A 23,505-nucleotide genomic window follows, 5' to 3' on the forward strand; every position below is an offset into this window, starting at 1 on the left:
TCAAAACTGTTTACTTTCAACAAGGACTGATTTATCCATAATTTTCTTTCATTATATTGTTTTAGCTCCTGTCCAAAAATTCTGTCTCCCCTAAAGCTGTAAAGATATGCTGCTCTGTTTTCTTTCAGAAGCTTAATAACCTTTATATTTTGGGCCTTGCAGCGTGACCTAGCAGCAAAAGTCCTCACCTTGAACGCCCCGGGATCCCATATGGGCGCCGGTTCTAATCCCGGAAGCTCCACTTCCCATCCAGCTCCCTGCTTGTGGCCTGGGAAAGCAGGAGAGGACAGCCCAAAGCTTTGGGACCCTGCACCCGCGTGGGAGACCCGGAAGAAGTTCCAGGTTCCCAGCTTCGGATCGGCGCGCACCGGCCTGTTGTGGCTCACTTGGGGAGTGAAACATCGGATGGAAGATCTTCCTCTCTGTCTCTCCTCCTCTCTGTATATCCGGCTTTCCAATAACAATAAAATCTTTAAAAAAAAGATAAGCTTTTTATTTTTACATGTATATCTAAGGTCCATTTTGAAACAACCACTGTGTATAGCACAATGCAGATGTATTGAGGCTTTCCTCCCCTCCACAAGGGCAGTTCTTCCAGAATCATTAACTGAAAACATTTTTCCACTGAATTTCTTGAGGGTTTTTTTTTTTTTTTTGAGTGGCTCTATTTTGGAGCTCTGTTTTACTGAATGAATCAATCTATGAATCCATCCAGGCAACTGTCCTTGTAGCACATCACACTTGTAGTACACTGCTTTCACATTACTCTAAATCCTGAAATCAAGTAAGCTCTCCAATTCATTAGAGTGACTGCTTTATTATGTTTGCATTTTTATACACATTTTAGGTAAATGTATCAATTCCTAGAAAAACTCATGCTGAGGTTGATACTGAACCTGTAAATTAATCTGACAAATTAACTATATCATTTTCTAACTGAACATGGTATATAAATTCATTTATTTGGGTCACCTTTAATTATGCTCATCCACATTTTGTAAACTTTGCATCCCTTTTGTATATTTTTCATTAGTTTGATCCCCAAATGTTCAACTTCTAATACCACTGTAAATGGTAATTTCTTATTTAACATAAGTAGCCTTGTTGATTTCTAAATATTTTTGTATATAAGGTCATGTCATGTACAAACAGAAAGCTTCTGGGACCAGCAGTGTGGCGTATTGGGCAAAATTGCCACCTGTGATGCCAGCATCTGATATGGGTGCCAGGTAAAGTCTCCTGCTGCTCCGCCTCAAATCCAGCTCTCTGCTGACGTCTCTGGGAAAACAGCAGAACTGGCCCAAGTTCTCGGGATCCTGCACAGACACTGGAGATGCAGAAGAAACTCCTGGCTCCTGGCTTCAGCCTGGCTCAGCCCTAGCTGTTGAAGCCATCTGTGGAGTGAACGGCAGGTGGAAGATGTCTCATCTCTCTCTCCTTTTCTCTCTCTGCCTTTCTAATAAATCAAATGTTTTGAAAAAATGAAAAAATGAATAGAAAGTTTCATTTCATTCTACCTTTTTTTCTCCTAGTAGTTATGCCTGCAATTTGTGTTTCCTGCATAATCACAGTGACTATAATCTCTAGCATAATGTTCAAAAAAGGAGTTGAAGTAGACACCCTTGCCTTGTACCTGCTATTGATGGAAGGAAGGATCTTTCACTAATAAGTATTCTGTGAATTGCAGGTGTCTTGCATATTATAACAATAACTTGATATTTTGGGGGAATTTGTTCTGAGACCCATCAAGGTGGTCACAATTCATAGATGCTAAGGTCTCCTATATAAAACGTAGTATTTCCATACAACCCCGTATACCTCAAATGCTGTTTTGATTGCTTGTAATATATAATGTAAATGATATGTAGATTTCTCATATTACATTATTTAGAGAATAATGAATCTGTTTGCATGTTCAATATGAATTCAATTTTTTCGTATACTTTTAACCTGCAATTGGTGAATCCACAAATACAGAATCCATGGGTATGGATTTCAGTTTGAGGATTTTCCATCCTATTTGTAATTTGATGACAGGTTTGTGGTTTTCTTTATAAACCATGGACAAGTGATAAACTTTTGAAATGCTTATAATTCCACATTTATAGTTACAGGGCTTTTTCCACTCAATCTACTACTATAGTAAGTTACAACAAGTTTAATCAACATTACACTTTTATTTTCTTGAAGAAAAAAAGAAAACTTTGGTTATAATATGCTACATACTTTTATACAACATTTATTTTGCTAATATTTTGTTGTTTTTTGTCTACACATTCTGTCTATAAATTTCTCTATAATGCCATTAAATCGTTTTAGTGTCAAGGTTTTGTTGGCCTTATAAAGTATAATATTTTATTATTTCTTTTTAAAGTATTTATATTACTTCTTTAAGTATGGGTTGCACTAGTGAAGCCAGCCAGGCCGACAGTTTTCTATATGAAAGGTTCATGTGGTCAATTCTGTTCATCTATGTTTTTAAAGGAACTTGCCCACTTCAGCCAAACCATAAAATGTACTGACATGAAATCATTTACTAGTTAAATTACTAAATCCTAATTATCCCTCTAAAGTCTATAGGATCTTATGTAATACCCTTTCATTCAATTTGCTTCATTCAATTTGTAATTTCTCTTGTTAAAATCAATAAAACTAAAAGTTAACTAATTTTACTGATTTTCTGAAGGCATCAGCTTTTGGCCTCATAGATTTCTCTTCATGCATTTTGCTTTTATTTTTTGAATTTATTTACTTTGTTAATGTTTATTACAGAGGTGAAGCAATTGCAGACCCACGCAGGCCACTGACAAGAACAGGGGAGGAAGAGGAAGTGGGGCAAGTGGGCGAGAGGAAAGTTTCCACCTTCCCTCCTGTGTCTGCAGCAGAGCTGGGGAACACAGTGCACAGCTCTTTGCTGTCAGATTACATCACTGCCACCAGACAGAAGTAGCCTTCTGATATCACCTTAGGGACCCTGATGGGGGGAGAGTGTCTTGAGGGTGTTATTTGAGTGGTCTTAACTGTGCTGAGATGTTGCTAGCTTCCTTGTACCACAGTTGAGAAATACTTCTAAGGCCTGGAACTGTCCACATCTTCCTCAGTGTGTCCATTGACTTGGGTGCTTGTCCTAGAACTTGGCCTACTGTGTTGTTCAACCTGCTTCCTCCCACCCCCCCGCACTTCAATGAGGTACCTGACTTCTTTTGGATTAGAGGATCTGGCTGCTTGTCTTTATATGTATACAGGTATATTCTAATCCCTGCATGGAAGTCTGCAAAGGAGGCAGCCTAGTTTGTAACACATTCTCCATGGCTGTACCCATCTATGTGATGTCCCCTGAGGTTGGGGATTGGGTGGAGTGGTTTAGTTGGGGAAACCCCAAAGGACCCTTACTGGACTGGTTCTCAGACCCACTTCTCGTGCACTGGCAGGTACAGCAGCTTGGCCTAGCCAACCCGACACTCTGCCCCAGTTCCTGCATGTTTTGGCAGGTGTAACGGCCTAGTCAGGGAGACCTACAGGAAGCCTTACCATGCCTGCTCCTCCCAGTCCCAGATCTCATATGTGCCAGCGGGTGTTAGGACCTAGCAGCACCCAGCCCAGCCTATACCAGTGGGTGCTGCAGCCTAGTTGGGGAGAGCCCTAAGAACCTCTGCCAGGCCTTCCCTCAGGCCTGGCACATGCACATGCCAGGAGGTGCTGCAGTATGGTCAGCCCATCCCCAGCCCCAATCTCCATGCATACCAATGGGTGCAATGGGCCGACCCAGAAAAATCCTCTATCTCCCCTCAAATGGTTCACCCCCGGCCCTAACAATACTATGTGTCAGGCTTGACATCCTGAGCCAGCTGGACCCCAGTGCTCAAAGGTGATTACAGTGGCCTGACAGGGGCACCCCTTCAGAACCAACACGAGACCAGCCCCAAGATCTGGCTCTCACATGTGTTTACAAGTGTGGCAACCTCATCTTGAGAGGACCTCTGGGTCCCCCAATCTAACTCACCCCATCCCAGCTCTCCTGCTCACCTGCGACTAGCTGGCCTGGCTTGAGCTAAGGGCTTAACAGCCATTTTACAAATCTCAAATAAGCCTTCAGCAGCTCCCGTCCTGGCCTGTCCCTAGTCTAGTGTACAGGAGCACATGATCCGGTTAGGTGAGGCCAGGCCTGGCAGGCAGCCTGTGTAGTGCAGCAAGTTCTTCCCAGCGCTGCCTAGCAGGTATAGGTGCAGGGTGGGCTTCAGCTGCCACACTGGCACACAACCCGGCTTGTCTTTTAATTTTATAAAATACTCATCTTGTCTTTTTTCTTTCTTCCTCTTGTTCTAGCTTCTGTGACTAAAAGACAGAATCACTGACTTAACAGCTTTATCCTTCCCTTTAAGCATAACCTTCAATATGAAGCATTTCTATTTTCGATCAATTAAAGCTACTTTCCTTTCTCAAAATTTGCCTCTATTTATTTGAGAAACACCACACAAAGAAAAAGGACACAGTTCCCATCTGCTGGTTCACTAACCAAGTGCCTGTAATAACTGCTGGGCTACAATGGGAGCTAGAAACTGGGAACTGAAGGTCTTCCACGTGAGTGGCAGGAACCCAAATACTGGATCCACTACTACTGCCTTTCAGGATATGCATCAAAAGAAATATAAAAGGTTTCAGGAACCAGAGGCAGGAAACAAATTTACATACTCTTATGTGGAACATGGGCACCTTAACAGCTACTTTAAATGCTTATTCCTAATGCCATTCTCTGATTACCCTTGTGATTTCTTCTTCATCCAATCCATTATTTAGGAAAATATTGACTGTTTTTCAATATTAGGGGTTGTAAATTTTTGTTACTGATTTTTTAATGTCATGCCATGCAGCTAAAGCATATACTCTATATAATCAGAATCCTTTGAAATTTACTGAGACTTGGTTCTTATGCCCCCTAGCATATACCACATCAGAGGAAAGAGGGCAGAACAAATTTGACAACTCTCCTGGCCAAGCTTTGACAGCAAGTATCTGGGAGAGTAGAGACTCTGAGGTGGACTATGCCAGCCAATAAACCTCGGAAGGATTTCCTCATCCTTGGGACAAGGAAATCAACAGTGTCTCAGAACTATCAAAAGCACTTAAGCAATACTCCCCGACCATGCTACACATCAGGGATCTTAGGATGACATCAAGTGGCCATGCCTTACCCCAGGTACTGATGCAGTTGGGCTGCTGCAAGTAACCCCCACCCGCTCCCAACTACACCCTTCTACACACAGGAGGAAAAAACTGGAAGCAATTGTCTCATCTAGTTTCCCTGTGCCTTGACCCTCCCCACCCTAATCAGTGGTCCACAAAGGCGTACATCCTTCTCAACTATGTAAACAACATCAAAATAAAATAATTTTTCCAGAAAAGCTCAAAGAAAACAAATTAAAGCAATGTTTGTTTTTAAATTGTTCAGCATAGTACTCTTTAAACACGAATTACACTAAGTTGGCAGACAATCTGGTTCAAATATTCTATACTCTTCCCATGTTTGCTACCAAGTCTGTAAATAACAGAGTACTTAGCAATCCAACTACAATTATGAAATTTTCTATATCTCTTCTGAGTTCTGTATTTCCTTTAAATACTAAGAAGCCCTGTTATTTGGTGCATAAATGATTTAAGATTTTTATGCCTTCTTGATACACTGACTTCAAATGGTCAGTTACAAGTCAACATGATGAAATATCCCAGTTTACCTTTGATCTCAGGTTTTGGGTTACAGAGCTAGACAGACTAATAGACTTACAATGTCACAACTTTCTGTGTCAAGGAATCTAGGCAGGGGAAGGTTTTCCTCTGCCTTACTCCACCATGATCCACTACTACAAAAGGCACAAAAAAAAATCCCAAAAGTGATAGATTGTGATAGCCTTAAAAATGAGCCTTAAAAATGAGCTCACCTACAAACCAAAATGGCCTCTTACAACTTTACATGAAGGGTGACTTCCCAGAGGGTGCCAACAGCAGCAGCTATGTAAGAATGATATCTGTCGTGTACCTTCCATTTTTTTCTGTATTTTTATTAATATAAGTACTCTGAGACTACATTTTTCAATATCAGTCTGAGAGGTCCTGATCCCCGCAGGGCAGCCGCAGCTCTAGGTCTGTCCAGGTGGGAATCTGTACCTTTAACTTCACAGGACAACTGTGATTTTTGCCTCTTTCTCCCAGATGCCTAGAAATGAGCCAGACAGGAATATGGCAAAGATAAGTCAAAAGCAGTTAAAGATGATGAAAAATGTCTGAACAAAAAAAAAGACACAGTTACAAAGATATCGTATGTATATCTGTGTATTTGTCTGCATATATACACTCATACAGATGAGAGTGTGTCAAAAAGTTCCTGAAAGAACAAGAAATTTTAAAAAGCAGTGTAGGGGCAGGTATATGACAAAACAATTAACTGCCTGAAATGCCAATAACCTGTATTAGAGTGCCTGGGGTTCAGTCTCAGCTCAACTCCTGATTCCAGCTTCCAACTAATGTGCAGCCAAGTGACAGCTTGAGTAGTTGGGTACCTGTCACCCACATGAAGACCCATGTTGTTGCATTCCTGAATCTGTCTTCAGCCTCATCAAGGCTGGCTTACTGCAGAACTTTAAAGATCTATTTGCTTAAAAGGTAGAGTGACAAAGAGAGAAAGAAAGACAAGGGGAGAGAGATGGAGAGAGCTTCAGTCTACTGGTTCACTGTCCAAATGGTTGCAACAGCCAGGTCTGGGCTAGGCTGAAGCCAGGCACCAGGGACCAGGGACCAGGAACTCCATCCAGGTCTCCCACATGGGAGACAGGAACCCACTCATTCGGGTCATTTCCCACTGCTTTCCCAGGCACACCAGCAGGGAGCCTGATGCGAAGTGGAGCAGCCAGAACTCAAATTGGCATTCTGATGTGGGATGCCTGGTCACAGATAATGATTTGAAACAGCTGCACCACAATGCTGGCCCTCTGTGAACGTCTATATGGACATGTACACAGTTAAGGGTTCCTAACCCAACCCTTTAATCTTGGGATACTGGCTCATTTGACACATGAAAGCCTCCCCTTCACTCTCTCAGGCTAAGTCATACCACATCTGGGGAGGCATGTGTTGCATACATACACACTCCTAGACATACTGTTGGTTTGCCTAACATTTTCAAGGCAGTGTTGGGTACACAAGATTTTAATAATGAAATGCTGTGCCCCCTCACATGCTGTTAGGCATGTATATCTGATCAAAAACTAGAAAGCTTGATCTTTCAAAACACTGCTTTTCATGTGTCTTCCAGAAGAAATCCATACCCAAGAGCTCCTCTGCGGTGCCAAGGTCAGCTGAGGCATCACCTCAGTTACAGGGGGACAACAGTGTCCAGCTAGCTGATAGACAAAGGAAGGTTTATGGACAACGTACAGTGTTGACCACTGTCTGCTTAAACACGGCAAAGACAATAAAACACATTGGGTGATACGTGCCCATTACTGGCACCAAAAAAACCACCCCAAGTGGTTCCCCTAAACCCTACTCCCTCTAATTTTCTGATGCATCTGAGGTCTGTAGAACTTGATGAGTTGCTGGTTTGGTAATTGCTTCCTTGGTCTAGTTTGTGTAAATATAATATACTGATATATTCCATGGGAATGTGGAGGGAGAGTCCAAGAAAGGAAAGAAAAATGTCGATCCCATTCATTCAGCAACTCTTCTGCTGCTGCAAGCAAGAGCTAATGTCAAAATAGCCCCCTAATTACCTAATAAGATATAGACTGCATGCAATCTATGTTTGCTGCTAGAAACCAAAGCGTTATCTTGAATGTCAGAAGAATAGTAAGGGAGAGAATTAAGAAGCTGGGTTTGTTCTAGGAGTCCATGATTCCTTTCCTTTCCTTTTTGAACCACAGGAGACTGAAATCCTTTAGGCTACAATGACCTCATCACTATTGAATAGTTGTGCTCTATTGAATTTTTCCTTCCCCTCACTTCCCCCAGTGTTTTCTAACACATGTTAACCCTCTATCTCCCCCCTTCTTTTCTTCCTGGGAAATCACACTGAATGCATAAAGATGTACATTTAAAAAATGTAAAACACTATACACAAGTGAGCATGGCATGTTTACTGTTCCTCAGTATACAGTTTATTTTAGGGGCAACAAAAATGCTCCAGAGTTAGATGACAGTAATGACTACACAAATCTGTGAATGTACTAAACAATACTGAATTGTGTATCTTAGAAGGGAGAGATTTATGCGACGTGAATTATTATCACAATAAAGCTGTTGAGGGAGAAACAGATGGAGCATTAAGTGTGAAGTATTCCGGAGCTCGTTTTTTGTAACCTTCCTTGCTCTACCTATACCATCTCCCTAGGTATTTTCAGCCAATCTCAGCACTTTAAATACTATGAATCCGTGTCTTTCGAATTTCTGTCCTCAGCTCTGTCTTCTCCCTTGAGCTTCAGCCTTCTCAACATCTCCTTCATGGGAGGTCTGCTTGGCAACCCTTGATTCTCCTTTCCCAAATCTTCTCCTCCCTCAATAACACAACACTACCACCCCTAGTTACTAGTTCCCCCTTGAAAATGTGTAAAGGAACCGTTTTCCTGGGTATCTCTGAAGTTGGCAGAGCATACAGCTCCAGGAAGATATGTTCTGGAAACTAACCATGCAATTGAATGAAATCGCTAAAAAATAATTAAAACCATCTGACCCTCATTTTGTCATTGAACTTAAACAAGAGCTGTGAGGTATCTCAGCTTTAACAGAATAGGCATGGTTTATCAGCAATTAAAACAACGCTGAATCTATTCCTTTTTTTTTTTTTAAAGAAAAGAATCATTTTTCCAAACACTCTCTGTGCTGACTGCAAGAAAAATTCAAGTGACAAAAAATCAATACAAGCAGTTCAGAAAGATGTGTCTGAATAGAAATCTGTTTTAGAAGAACAAATAGCTGGAAGAATTGCTATAGCCAACAGATGGGTCAAAGCACATACTGAGAACCTCCTCAACACCCACAAAGCACTCATGGGACAGGAAATGCAAATAGTAGTCCTTGCCCTCGTCCCAGAAACCTACCTTAGGTCATTTTAATCTTACAGTGTCTCTTCCCTTACTGTCAACCACTTCTTTCCCACCCTAACATAGAGTTCCATGTTCAACTGTCCACTCTCCTTCTTTGCTGAGTCTTTTGTGATATACAGATACAATGAAAATAGATCCTTTTTACTTCAAACATTTCTCCATATTCATTTCTATAAGTTCTAAGATCCTTATTCTAATATTTCTGCTGCTTTTCTACTATTTTGCTAGATTGGTTTTGGGCTGCAAGTAGGTGAACCTGTCAAATGAAAACATTTTACAAAAACAATTGTTTTAAATTAAATTTTGGATCCTAACCCAAACTGACAGAAATTTGTGAAGTTTGTTCTTTGGGAAGCACTTGCAACAAACTTAAAAAGCATGTACCCACTACATGAAAGCATTTATGACAACTTATGAAAACTGTATTTCAAATGGTTTTAATTTATAATTTACTCAAAATAAAGTCTCTGCTCTTCTTAAATTTCCATTGTTGCTTAGGTACCAATCCAATTATTTTTTAAATCTGTTGATCCCAACTGTTTCCTGAAACAGCTTGACAAATATCTATGACATCTGATATAAAACTACCTCAAACTTGTATTTACTTCCAAAGAAAGTACCCCATTCTTCTCAGAGGCTTATTTCCCACTTCTTCACAATGAAGATAACAGTGTCCACGTTGCAAGAGTATTAAGAAGGGCAAATGACAGTAACAAAGAGGGCTCTCTAGTCACTATACCACATTACAAGTTTGGGAAATATGAAAATAACCATTGAGCAAGGCCCAATGAAGAGTCCTTATGCATGAGAGCCAGCGTTTATAAGTACTTAACCCCCTTTACTGGTGAAAGTCATAGTGCTGTTGACAGAAACTGTGTCAATCATGAATGCTTGCATTACTTTCATTTAGGTTGCCTGCTATTGTTTTTTTAAAAGGCATATTAATTTATTTTGAAAGAGTTAGAGAGAGGGAGAAAAAGAGGGAGAAATCTTCCATCCACTGGTTCAGTCCTCAGATGGGTTTAATGGTTGGAACTGGGTCAAGGTGAAGCCAGGAACTTCATCTAAGTGGTAAGAACCCAAACACTTGGCCCTCTTCCACTGCTTTTCCCAGGCCATTAGCACAAAGCCGGGCAGGAAATGGAGAAGTGGGGACATGAACAGCTGCCCATATGGGATGCTGGCTTTGTGGGAAACAGCTTTAATTGTGCCGTCACAATGCTGGGGTATTTTCAATCTTTTTTTTTTTCTTTTAAAACATTAAAAACAGACTATTCAATGTGTTCTTCTGGGTATAAACACCTTGTGATTTTCGGCTCCCTTGGCACATCTTAATTGTGTTATGATCACACTTCTCACACCCCACTAACCCATCCTGGAACGTGACTTTTCAGGAAAGGTAGTGTTCTTTACCAATCTTCCAACCTCACACTCAAGGATGTTATTCACAGTTATATGTATAAGTGAAAATTTATCTCATGAAATACTGCTTTTTTTAGAAACTCAATACTGAAGCTATGAGAAAAAGTATTTCGAAGCTTGTATGACCCACTAGCAATGCTTTAACCCTTCTCTGTGCTTACGAAATTGGCTTTGAAAATTTAGTTAATAACGCTGGTGTAGTTATTTATCTCATACGAGACATCAATTCATGGCTTTCCCCCTGAGAAAAGGAATGAGAACCCAGTGTTTTCCAAAATGTATCCCAAAGAAATAGTGCTCGAGGAAAACAAAAAGGCCTCTGTGGTTCAATAATTAGACAATCTATATCCAGCTTCTTAGAAGCTCTTGCCATATGTAGTTAGTAACTTCTCCATAGGTAAAGGGATATTATACTATTCTTCCAATTTCATCTAAGTTTGAAATATTCCATAAGCTTAAAAAAATCTGTACCTCTATTTTAACTGGGATTTCTCAAAGTTGCTGAATCAGGGTCCACATTGTAGCACAGTGAGTTAAGCCACAGCCTACAATGTTTGCATGCCATCTGAGCCAAGGTTCAAACCCTGGTTGCTCCAACTCCCTGCTAATGCATCTGAGCAGCAGAAGATGGACCCTGCCACCCACCTGATGGGTTCCAGGCTCCTGGCTTCAGCCTGGGCCAGATCCAGCCATTGTGGCTATTTGGGTGAGGTAGGGGTAAAGGGTGAACCAATGGATAGAAGATGTCTTTACCTGTCTGTGTCTCCTTCTCTGTAACTCTTTCAAATAAACCATATATATATATATATAAAGGCTGATCAATCAGAGTACTTTTCTTCTCTTGTGCCTATTACTAATAGAAGGTATGCAAGTTCAGAGTTACACTTTGGGCTACTCATGTCCAACCACACAAGGAACAAAGTGTGATTCTTTTTTTTTTCTTTTCATCCAACAAAATGACAAAGTCAAGGATGCCAACAAGGAGGAACATGGGAAGGGCACACCACTCCTTGTTGACTGCCAGCCATACGCAACTCACTGGTGGAATGTGACCTCACTTTACACGGCAGCACGCCTATCTGATGTGCATGGGAAGCTTTTCCTAGAAATCGGGATGATAACCAGCGATTCTGTAATGCAAGAGCTACACCTCTGAACAGACTGATGAACATAGGCGATGGGACGTCTCCATCCTTTCTGCACAAGTAGATCAATGACTCACAGCTTCCTGAGCTCAAAGAGAAGATAAAAGTTCACCCCATATTGTGACAGAGCACAGAGAGTTCAGATGAATGACTCCCTTCGGGAAGCAGCTCTCTGAAATGCTTGGGAGCACAGAACAGGTGAGAGGCTGCAAGCTTCTGAATCTTTGAACACAATTTTACAAATGATCCCTTTCTGCAACCAGAGAGGAAATAAACTATTATCTGTGCTTAATTCTGGGAAGTCTCTCTCTGGGTCACAGACAATAGTTGTGTCCAATGGTACAGTAAGATTATTCCACTTTTATAGATACAGAAGAGAGTCATTAGTGACTGCATAAGGTTACAGAACTTGCAATAGGATTAGTTCAAATTTGAACCAAGAGGCTGTGAAATACAGGGGTGGCAAAGGGAGTAACTGCTGGGTCACCTGCTTTGACCCAGGCCTTTTCTCTTGTATCTTACCAATGAAGATCATAATGAAGTTCATAAATAGACTAAAATGATCCTGTCTGCAGGATGTATCAAATGATATTTTAGGGTACAAAGCTTTTCTAAAAGTTGCATTGAATTTACAGCATGGTAGCATTTTTGACATGCCCTCACTTTGAATAGCCATCTCTGATTAGTCTGAAGCCAGGAGATTTGACTTTCATTTAACCTTCACGATGACAAGGAGAGAAGGGAAGCAAGGATGTCCCTGTGAATGGTTGGGGACATCAGGGGGATGACACACTCTACATCAGCCTGTGACACATGCATGGGTAACAGCGTTGTCCTTCCTTGCATGTCAATGCTGCACATCTACGACATGAACAAACCCCTCCTGTATTGTTCACATTCCACCATTGCAAAAGTCTTAGCAGAAAATTACACTGTCCTTCACAATTCTAGACATACCAGTTTTCCCTAGATATAAAACATAATACTGCATTTTCTGACGTGTCTTCAATGAAGTGTCAAGACTTCAACCATTCTAATTCCATCACCAGAAATTTCAATGTTATGTTCTATTCCACTGTACCAAGTGAGTAATAACAACTCAAGTTACTCGCCAAATCCGGTGATCCAAACTCACCTACTAACTATTCAAGTCTTCATAGAATGACTGTAATGATTTTTTTTAAGATTTATTTTTTATTTTTATTACAAAGTCAGATATACTGAGAGGAGGAGAGATAGAGAGGAAGTGGAGCTGCCGGGATTAGAACCAGTGGCCATATGGGATCAAGGCGAGGACCTTAGCCACTAGGCCACGCTGCCGAGCCCGACTGTAATGATTTTAACAGTAAACATCAAAACTGCATCACAAAATATGGTGGCCATGTAAGGTCTCTGGGAGATCTAAACTGATCTTACTAAGAATTCAGACAAAAGAGGGACTTTGAATCTCTTCATACACAACCTGGCAGGAAAGCCTTGGACTATGGCTCCTCAAGCGTGGAAGCAGGCCTTGTTCACTGTTGCTTCCCTCGTGTACATAGGAACACGGTAAACAGCACCTTCAACAGACATTCCAGAACTCTTTGAACAAGCAGAAACACAGACAGTAAACTCAAAGCTCATAATTATTTCAGCCACAGAGATACGCTACGCTACAAAGTTTGAGGATCTGTAAGTATTCTGGGCAAGCTCATTGTAAGACCCACACCTGGAGCTGTGGAGAATGGCTCCCAATGACCTGGAGCTCTTTCCCCTGTGTCCTTATCCTCTCAGGAGTCAAGGCCCTGGAAATCTCACAGGGAGGGAGCACAGGCCCACACGGCCTTCACAGAGGGTCCTGGAGGCACACTGGGCTGCCTCCAACTGGGGTACTTTGGGAAGCAAAAGCATTCCATAGTCACAAGTCAAAAAGAGTGTGCAGGGAACACCATTGCGGAGAACAGTGATTCTTCCATCATCAACTTCAAGGGAGTGAACTGCAAATTACTCCTGGGCACAAGGAAAATAACCCAGAAAAGAGGGCACTCATCATAGCTGGCAGACAGGGACACTGATCCTGGCATCCTCTAACAGGCTGGCAGCCTGGCTGGACAAAGCCATTGCATCGAGCAGCGGGTCAGTCCTTCAGCAAACGAGGGTACTGGATTACCAGACAATCGCTGCTTCCCTTCCAGCTTTTACAGCGCACAACTGAGGGAATGACAATGTCGTCTAGTATCTTAAGCAGATGCTTTTCGCTGGAGCCAACACAGACCATTTGCAAGACACATCCTTGTTAGCAAATTGGAATTCAGTGTTTGCTACATAGTTCCTGCCAAAGGTTCCTTGAAAGTCATCTGATATTCACAAGATAGCCTAATAGATGTGTTAACCATCCTTGAAGGGTTGGCACACAGAAAGCAAATCCCATGTGATTAATATTTTTTGAGCACACAGAGTGGGACTTTGACATTTATCTCATTTAAAGGACTTTCTTCCCCAGATTTCCAATAGAAGAAATCTTAATAGAATTGTTGGCAACCTTTCATGCATAGATTTGGGGATTTTTTTTTTTTATGATTTACTTTTATTGGAAAGTCAGATACACAGAGAGGAGAAACAAAAAGGAAGATCCTCTGTCCACTGATTACTCCCCAAGCTCTTCACCTACACAATGGCAGGAGCTGAGCCAATCCAAAACCAGGAGCCAGGAGCTTCTTTCTGGGTCTCCCACACGGGTGCAGCGTTGCAACGCTTTGACCGACCGAGGCAACAAGCAGGGTTCTGGATGGGAAGTGGATCCACCTGGTTATGAACCAGTGCCCACATGGGATCCTGGAATGTACAAGATAGTGGCTACGGGGCAGGCCCAGTGTCCACTTGCTTTAAAATATACTCTAGTTAAGACATGGCTGACTGTGTTATTTAGTACTTCTTATGTGAGGTCTGTGTGCGGGGGAACACCACACCTAACACATAGGCTTTCTTTGCTCTGAAATTAAATACTATGTAGAACAAAGTTTCTCCTGGGGAAGACACTTTGTGCAGCTGCTACCAGGCTGCTTGGGACACACACCTCACCTAGGAATGCCTTGTTTCTGGAAGGCTCTGCTCAGCCTTCTGTTTCATGTCCTGTTAATGTACAACCTAGGGTGCAGCAATGGTGGCTTTGAGAGTTGGTTCCCTGCCGCCTACATGGAGTACACTGTGGATTGCATTGTGCAATTCTAGCTTCAACCTAACTCAGTCCCAACTGATGTCAGGCTTCTTCCTCTCTCTCTCCCCTTCCCCAACTCTTTTTCAAATAATAATAATAATAGTAATAATAAATTGGTTTTTAAAGATTTTATTTATTTTTATTGCAAAGTCAGAGATATACAGAGAGGAGGAGAGACCGAGAGGAAGATCTTTTGTCCACTGATTCTTTCTCCAAATGACTGCAATGGACGGAGCTGTGCCAATCCAAAGCCAGGAGCCAGGAGTGTCCTCTGGGTCTCCCACGTGGGTGCAGGATCCCAAGGCTTTGGGCCGTCCTCAACTGCTTTCCCAGGCCACAAGCAGGGAGCTGGATGGGAAGTGGGGCTGCTGGGACTAAAACCAGCACCCAAAAGGGATCCCAGTGTGTGCAAGGCGAGGACTTTAGCCACTAGGCTACCACGCCGGGCCCTAATAAAACGTTTTTAAAGTTTCTCCAGTTATCTAATCAAAGCCTAAATGCTACCTCTCATAACACTCAAGAAACACACCTCAGACACGGGATACCTCATACTCCCCTATTTCTTCAGCCATCTCAAATTCTCCTGGAAGTACATGAACATATAAATCCCCTACTACAGGTTATTCAGTTCCATGAACCATAGCACAGGCCAGGCCATAGCTGTGTGATCATGCACCCTACCTGGGGCCACACACCCTAGAGTATGATATTTCACCACATCAGTATGTGCAGTCAAAATACTCAGGCCATGTGGGTGGCCAAGTCATACATTCCAATAAAATGAAAGTATTTGGTGTGGATGGCTATTTTCCTAGCCATTATTCCCTCTAGTCATCATTGTTCTTAGACTGCTGTCTATCATCAGTCACAACTTCACTAAATCCCTCAACAAGTGCCTCTGTTTTCCATTGCTCACCCAGGGGGCAACACGATAGCCCCCTCCACCTCATCTCCCTGGGGAAAACAGGTCTCCACTTTCTCTGTAAGAGACAATGAATGTCATACTGGGGACTCTAACTCTGGTATTAGACTGTCCCAGGTTCAAATCACTGCCCTGTCATTCAACAGTTGTTTTTAAGCTGTTTATCATTTCTGCACAATCAGGCAGATAACAATGATGGCTGACTCAGGCACACATAGTGTGTTTAAGCAACATTCATAAATATACTCCAACTATTGTTGGTCATGGTACACATTCCCTAAATGTTAGGCAGAAATGTTTGTATTGTTGTTATTCTGTGCATGACACCATGGTATGAGGTTAGGAAAATCACACACCTAGACGACTTGCACTGCAAACGCACAATCCACAGGGTCCCTGACGTCCTCTGCCATCTCTCTGTCATCTCTCCGGCTCTGGCGCGTTTGCTCTCCTCTCCCAAAACCTCATTTCATGCCGCCTTCTCTTTCTGGAAACCTCTCCCAGCCTGAGCTGAGAACCAGCCTTCAAATAGGAAAACATAGCTCTAGCTGTATTCATTTTCAAGGTCTGCTTTTTCCTTCCCTTCCCTCCCCTTTGCGCTCCTCTCCTTTGCTTTACCTCTTTCTTTTGAAAGAGAGAGAGAGAAAATGAATATCTTCCACCTACTGATTGACTTCCCCAAATAGTCACAACGGCCAGGGCTGTGCCAGGCCAAAGCCCAGAGCTTCTTCCAGGTCTCCCACAAAGATGGGAGAGGCCCAAACACTTGGCCATCATCCACTGCTTTCTCAGACCAGAGCAGAGAGCTGGATCCAAAGGACAACAGCTGAAGCAGAAACTGATCTCCACATGGGATGCTGGCACTGCAGACAGTGGCTTTACCTGCAATGCTGGCCCCTCCAAGGACTTCTCTTCTTGCATATCTCCCCCATTTCTTTCCATGTTGGCTCCTCCCTAAGGTGACTGCACATGATCCTCACCCCCTCATGTTCACTTCCTTTTAGAATTCCCTCCTCTTAAGGACAGACAGAACCTGCGCGACTCACTTCTAACAACCAGAATATGGCAAAGATGCTGAGCATGACTCCTGTGTTACAGTACATTATGCTTGAGGAGGAAGTCCGTAAGACAAAGGAGTGTGAGACAGGGAGGTGGGATGGAAGAGGGAGATCCTGGAGCTGGATCCCACGAGGCCCCCTATAGGTAACAGCAGCAAGAAGCTAGTACCCTCAGTCCCATGGGCAGAAGGGAATGGGTCCTACTAACCACCTGAATAGGCCTGGAAGGTCACACCTTCAGATGAGAACTGCAGCCACTCAACTCCTCCACTGCCAGCAGCTTTGTGAGACTCAGCAGCAAACACAACTGGTTCATGCCCCAAATGCCCATAACAGGCAGGACAAGGCCAGGCTGAAGCCAAGAGCCCAGAATTCAATCCAGGCACCCTTGTGAGAGACACAGGTGCAAACACTCATGCCATTATTGGTTGCCTCCCAGGATACGTTAGCAGGAAACTGGATTAGATACAGGTGGTTTAAGTATTGTATCACACCAGCCCCTGCAAACTGCTTTTCTTTTAAGTAAATATTTAAAAGAAAAATTATTTATCCAAAAGATAGTGTTGCAGAGAGACAGAGAAATAGAGACAGAAAGATCTCTGTGCTGCAGCACTGTGGTCACAAAGGCAGGGGCTGGAACAGGACAAAACCAAAAGCCTGGAAATCCACCCAGCTCTCCCACATGGTGGCAGGAGCCCAAGCACCTGGGCCATCTTCTGCTGCTTTCCCAGGCACAGTAGCAGGGAACTGGATCAAAAGTGGAACAGCTGGGATTTGAAAGGGTGTTCAGTGGGATGCAGGTGTCACAAGTGGCAGCCACAATGCCAGCCTCTGAGAAATGTTTTAACGTGGAAAGTGCATCATCATTTGCCACAAAGCAATAAAAAGCGAATTCACTCCTTTTTCGTCATGTTCTAGTTAATACCCTGGAATCTACTGTACTCCAGTTAAACGAAGTCTGTCCAAAGTGCCTTCCTGCTTTTCTGAGCTTTCTCTGTTCTCCTTTCCAACAAAACTTGCCAAAGGACTTTTTCAGATGTGTCCCTGTATCCTCAGTCCCCTTCAGCTGGCCATTGTACTCAGCTCCCAGCATCGAAACTTCTCTCGTCCAGGAGACAGTGAGTCCCCAATGATCTCATCCAGACGAACAAGTCTCCATCATTCCTCAGATTCATGACACAGTCCACTACACCTCTCTTTTCTTGCAATTACTTCTCTTGGCTTCCTGTGTTCTAGTTTTCTGACTTCTTATTTGGCCACAGCTGTTTTTCAACCTTCCCAGCTGGCCTGTCCTCCCATACCTAAACCTAAATAGTGCTGTGCCCTGGAGTCTGGCCCAAGGCTCGTCTCTCTCAGTCCAAGCTGGGCCCCATCTGCAATCTCTAGGCTTTGTATGACATCCTCGTGCTGATGCTCCAGCCCTCACCTCCTCTCCCCCAGCTCAATTCCACATCCAACAGCTATTGGCCCACTTGTAGCATTCACTCAGATAGCTAACCCTCATCTCAGACCTCCCACTCAACTCCACCTCCAACAGCTACTGGCCTACCTATAGCATTCATTCAGGTGGCTAATGCTCACTGCAGACTTCACGCATCCAAAACACAGTTGCCCTGGCCTCAGGAAACAGCACAATTAACCCAGCCTTACATCACAGCGTCATCCTGGGTTCTCCCTTTTCCCTCATCCCCTTCCTGTCCCTCGGCCTTCTCCTTTCTCACTCCACATCTGCCATCACTGACTGCAAGTTGCCCCCATACGAGGGCAGTACTAGCCACCTAGTTGGTCCCCCTGCTTCTTCTATTGTCATCCCCCGGACTTCGCACGGCAGCATCTTTTGAAAACTACCACCTACCTGTGCACCCTTCCTGCTTAGAACTTCCCGCAACATTCAGAAGAGGCCCACCTTTGCTTTCCCTTGGCATAGCTGGTACCTACTGAGTTCCAGCCTCACCCACCACCTGTTCTTTCCAGCTCAACACTTGCTATTCCTTCTGCCTGGAGGGATCTCCCATGCTAGGTGGGGTACAGCCCAGTTTATACATTCCTTCCTTAGAGAGCTGTTCCGCAGAGTCACTCTCGCTTCTTCCTCCTAATTTCTAAGACATGATTTCCCTCTTGGCACACATTACAATCTGAAGTGCCATGCTTGCTTGCTTATTTATTTATTTGATGACAGCCATTATGCCTCTCACTAGATGTGAGCATCGGGAGGGTGTCCACTACTATGTTTGAGAACAGTTGCCTGTAGGTGTTCAACAGATACTTGTTGAAAAAAATCAGTGTATAAATATACAAGCGCACTTGTTAAAATTCATCGAAAACTGAAATTAAACAGATTTACTTTGTTGTGAAAACTTTGAAATCCATGCCTAGATTTTTTATAATAAATAGGTTCCACCAACTGCCTAAAGGCCTCTTGGACCTCTCACATATAAGACACTGACATTCCTATAGGCATTTCAGTAAAATTATATTTCATTAGAAAATCTCTTCAGATAGTATCTGAAGACATCTTTAATATAGAAAAAAAAGGGACAAAAGCCTAAGTTTCAGCAAAGCTGTAAATCAACCAATGCGTCCTAACACAGAGCTGGGGCCAGGTGTATGGCACGGCAGTTCCGATGCCCCCTGGACACACACATCCTAAAGGGAGTGCCCCAGCTCCCATCCCAGCTCCTGGTTCCAGCTTCCTGCTACTGTGAACCCCGAGAGGCAGCAGGTGCTGGCCCAAGTGTCTGGGTTCCTGCCACCCACCTAGGAGACCTGGACTGAGTTTCTGGATCTGAACTTTGCCAGGCCCAGCTGCTGTGGGTATTAGGGGAGTGAATCAGCAGGTGGGCAGTCTCTGTTTGTTATTGTCTCTGTGCCATCTCCCTGCTCAGAAGTGTGTGTGTGTCCTTTTCTCTCTCTCTGCCTTCCACATACATTAATTAAAATGCTCTAAATGAAGGCCATTTTGAAAGAGCATTAAAAGACATCCGTTTGGAGAGATGAATAATCTCTTCTGGGAATGTGAATTCTCACACCCCAGTTACTGTGTTTGTATAGATTTGATCTGATCACAGAGCATAAATTACTATTAATGTTCCCATCACAAATTGCACAATCACTATCCAGTCACAAGACACATTTGCACTATTTCCAGACCCCCCCCCAAAAAAAGCCAAGGAAACACCACACTTGCTATTCAGTGTGTCACTGACACCATGCAACGTAATTTAAGCCTGGCTCTATCCTGTAGCCACACAATGCAGGCTTTTCAGCAGACCATGGTAATGAGCGTGGTCCCAGTCCAGATTCCAACAAGCAGCTGTCAAAAGCTATCACCCCAAATGACTACTGGCATAAAACTTCTCACTCCTGGGACCGACCCTTCCCGGGTGGTCTAGAAAAGAAAAGCCTTTCCACATCCACAGTGCACTATTCCAACAGCTGATATTTAAGGTTTCTTCAGAAATGAAATTTGAAGTTTGGAGCAGCTGGCTCCCCTTCTCCTACTACCTCTTTGGGAGCCTACAAAGACTCTTCAAAAAAAGGCAAATTCTGTTAAACTCATTTGTTTACCTATTTTTTTTCTTATTAAAATACCAATAGCTTCTCAAACCCCAAGCAGTCACTCAGCTGATTTTAAGAACCACTCTGGAAAACAAAAACAACAAAACTCTTCCCATCGCTTCCCACTTGATGCCCTCAAAACTTCTTAGCAACACAGACCGTGCAGCACCTCAACATGCTGTGCTCTGTCCAATCGCAAGCCCGAAAGTAAGCCAGTGGTTGTGTAATAAATCCTTTATCTCCTGAAGATACACAAAACGGAAAGATCTCGCAGAGCCGCAGAGCAGAGGGACTTCGCTAGAATTCTTAGCGAAACTAACATCCATTATCAATCAACACCAAATCCCTTCCTTCCCGTATTTTCCGATTTTCTCTGTTTTTTTTTTTTTCTCCCTTCTCATTTGCAATTTTGAGGGGAAGGGGAGGGGAAACCCAAAGTGCAAAACAAGGCTGAGTTTAAGCACTGAGGCGGGGCGGGGGTAGAGGGGAGAAGGACAAGCCAAAAGCTGCCAGCAAAATGCTTGCGGGAACCAAGGGCTTGCTTTTGGCTGTACTGGGCTTCCCTGGTTGCCCCAGCAGCCCTGGGAGGGAAACTCATCAGCAATAGTTCCTGGGGGGTGCGGAGGGGGAGGAGTAGGAGAGTCTGCGAGATTGGGAAGAGAAGCGGCTGGTTGGCTTCATTTAAAAAAAAAAAAAAAAGCCCTTAAAATAAGCAGGACACACTCCCGTCTGGGTGGTGGAGGAAGCATTAGCTCACGCTTCTCAGCCTCACCCGTCCCTACTGGGCGCAAACCCGCACCTACTGCGTCCCATCTCCAAGTTCCTCCACCCCACCCGGGAGAAGCGCCCTTTTCTCCGCACCCTCTCGGGGCAATAAACCCGCTCCGGCCCTGGAGGAGCCGCGGCGTCTCCGGGAGAAGCAAGCGGCCCGAGCCGCAGGCAAATCAACAGTTCCCTCGCCCGGCCCCGCGTTGCCGCCAGCGCCGCTAGGCTGACACACCCCTCCCGGCCCGGCGTCTCCGGTCTCCAGTCCCCGGCCTCCACCGCTTGGGGCTCGCCTCGGAGCCCACGGCTCCCGCGCGCGCCACCGCACCCCGCACGCACCTTCAGCGCACCCCGGGCCGGGCCCTTGGGGACCGCGCGGCAGGGTCCGAGGGGCACGAAACGCTCCTCGCCGTCGTCGTCGTCGTCGTCGCCGTCCACCACCTCGACGACCACCTCCTCGTCCTCGTCTTCCTCGTCGTCATCCTCCTCCTCCGCGCCCCCTCGGGGCTTCTCCTCTACCGGCCCGAGCCCCCGCCGCCGCCGGCTCGCGCCCTCCTCGTCCTCGTCTTCCTCTCCCAGAAGCAGCAGCACCGGCGACGAGGCGGCGGCGACGGCCCCGGTGGCCCGAGGGGGGCCGGTCCCGGCGCTGCGCGGTGGCGGCGGCAAGGGCGGCCTCCAGCTCTCCCGAGCCGGGGCCGGGGCAGGGCCCGGGGCAGGAGGCGGGAGCCCGGGCAGCGCGGCTTCCTTGGCGGACGCGAGTGCGGGCCCGGGCGGCTGCAGCGCGGCGCCCCCGCGGCGGCTGCCCAGGCTGGAGCGCTTGGCCAGACGCCGCGCCTGCATGCCTGAGCGCGGGGCTGCGGGCCGCGGGGCCGCGCCTGAGAGTTTGTCACCTCCGCTTCCTCTGCTTCCTTCCCCGCCGGCCGCTTTGGCCGCAAGCCGCCCAGGGCGCGGGGCTGCGAGGGGGGCTGCAGGAGCCGCCTCCTCGGGCTTGCAGCTGCCTGTGGCTGCAGAAGCGCGGGCGCCGCCTTCGCTGGACCGGCCCGCGGGGACGCCGGCGGCCGGCGGCTACGGCGGGGCGGCGCAGCGGCCGCGGGCGGGGGTGGGTGTGAGCGAGCGGCGCGCTGCAGCCTCCGCCTGCGCCGCCCCCGCCACTGCCGCCCGGGAGCCGCGGGCCGAGCTCCGCTCCATGCGGCTGCGAGCCGGGCCGGCGCTCGCCTCTCCCCGGCCGCTGCGCCCGCGCGCTCCGGGCCTACTGCTAGCGTCCCTGGGCGCGAGCTGTTTGTGCGGTGTGTTTTCCTCCACCGCCCCCCTCTCCAAGAGCCGTTCTTTGCAGCCCTTCGGTCCCCCGCCGTGCAGACAAAACCCGGACTGGATTTGTTTCTCCTACCCGCGGTCTCCAAAAACCTGGCGTATCCACGCGGCTGGCCCGGACGCCAGGGCAAATGCATAACCCTTGAACCCCTTCTTTGCCCTGGACAGAAGAGGATCGGCTTGGCTGGAACCGGGGTCATAAGCTTGCAACGGAGAGATTTGCCGCATGTCGTCTGAATGTGCATGGCGACCAGTCTACGCAGTCCCTGTGAAATCGGGGGAAGGTGGATCGATCCTAGCTCGGATTATCAGATCGTTTGAAACGCGGGTAGTCTCTCTGAACTCCATAGGGCATGCTAGGCCCTGCCTCTGGAAAGCCCCACTGGCCCAAGGTCTTTCTGCTTCTTCTGCCTGCTGCCTTCAGGGCCTGAGCATGGTGGCCACATCCCCAAAAGCTTGCTGCTGCCCCCATGTAATTTGTAAGACTCTGTTGGCCTGGTCCAGGTACCAAGAGAACTGAGCATTCAAGATTGTTGGTGTCTGTTATTTTGAAAATATGAATACCTGAAAATCAAACTCACAAGCCAGTTTCCCATCCAATCCATGATTTTAGCATTTCGTGAGGACATGCAGGTGTGATGAAAGAAACTTGTTTGCTCTGCTTTGAGGACTAGACTAGCTAGTCAGCCACATTCATAATATCCAAACCATACCCCTTGTCCCAGCTCCAGAAAGCCTGGGTTCTTGGAGTTTCCTCAGCTCAGATAATTACTTTTGGAGTGTTCACACCACTCTCCCTGTTAGATACTGAAAGGAAGCTTGTTAAATGCTGCCTTATAGATGTCTTCCAACTGTTGAGCAGGGATGATGATGAAGATTCTGAAATGAACTTTTTGTTCTCCCTGAACCAAATTAGCTTCCTCACACACCTGTTTCAAGTGATGACATTCTGATTCTACTCATCCAGGCCCAGAAGAGTGGGATGATGTTAACTGCCTTCTCTCTCCGGCGTCTCTAGAGGCAGGTGTCCCTCAAA

The 23,505-nt window shown here is 45.4% G+C and overlaps 1 protein-coding gene across 1 annotated transcript in view; it reads right to left on the reverse strand.

Annotated features, from left to right (window-relative positions):
• The window catches only part of ZNF704 (zinc finger protein 704), a 233,648-nt gene extending 211,227 nt beyond the window's left edge, over nucleotides 1–22,421 (reverse strand). The window contains exon 1 of the mRNA XM_004588074.2: nucleotides 21,498–22,421. Within this exon, the coding sequence (XP_004588131.2) occupies nucleotides 21,498–21,998 (501 nt within the window). The 5' untranslated portion in view covers nucleotides 21,999–22,421. The remainder of the gene's footprint in view (nucleotides 1–21,497) is intronic.
• Between the last annotated feature and the right edge of the window lie 1,084 nt (nucleotides 22,422–23,505).

This window comes from Ochotona princeps, chromosome 9 (genome assembly GCF_030435755.1).
Source record: "Ochotona princeps isolate mOchPri1 chromosome 9, mOchPri1.hap1, whole genome shotgun sequence".
Classification (NCBI taxonomy): Eukaryota; Metazoa; Chordata; class Mammalia; order Lagomorpha; family Ochotonidae; genus Ochotona; species Ochotona princeps.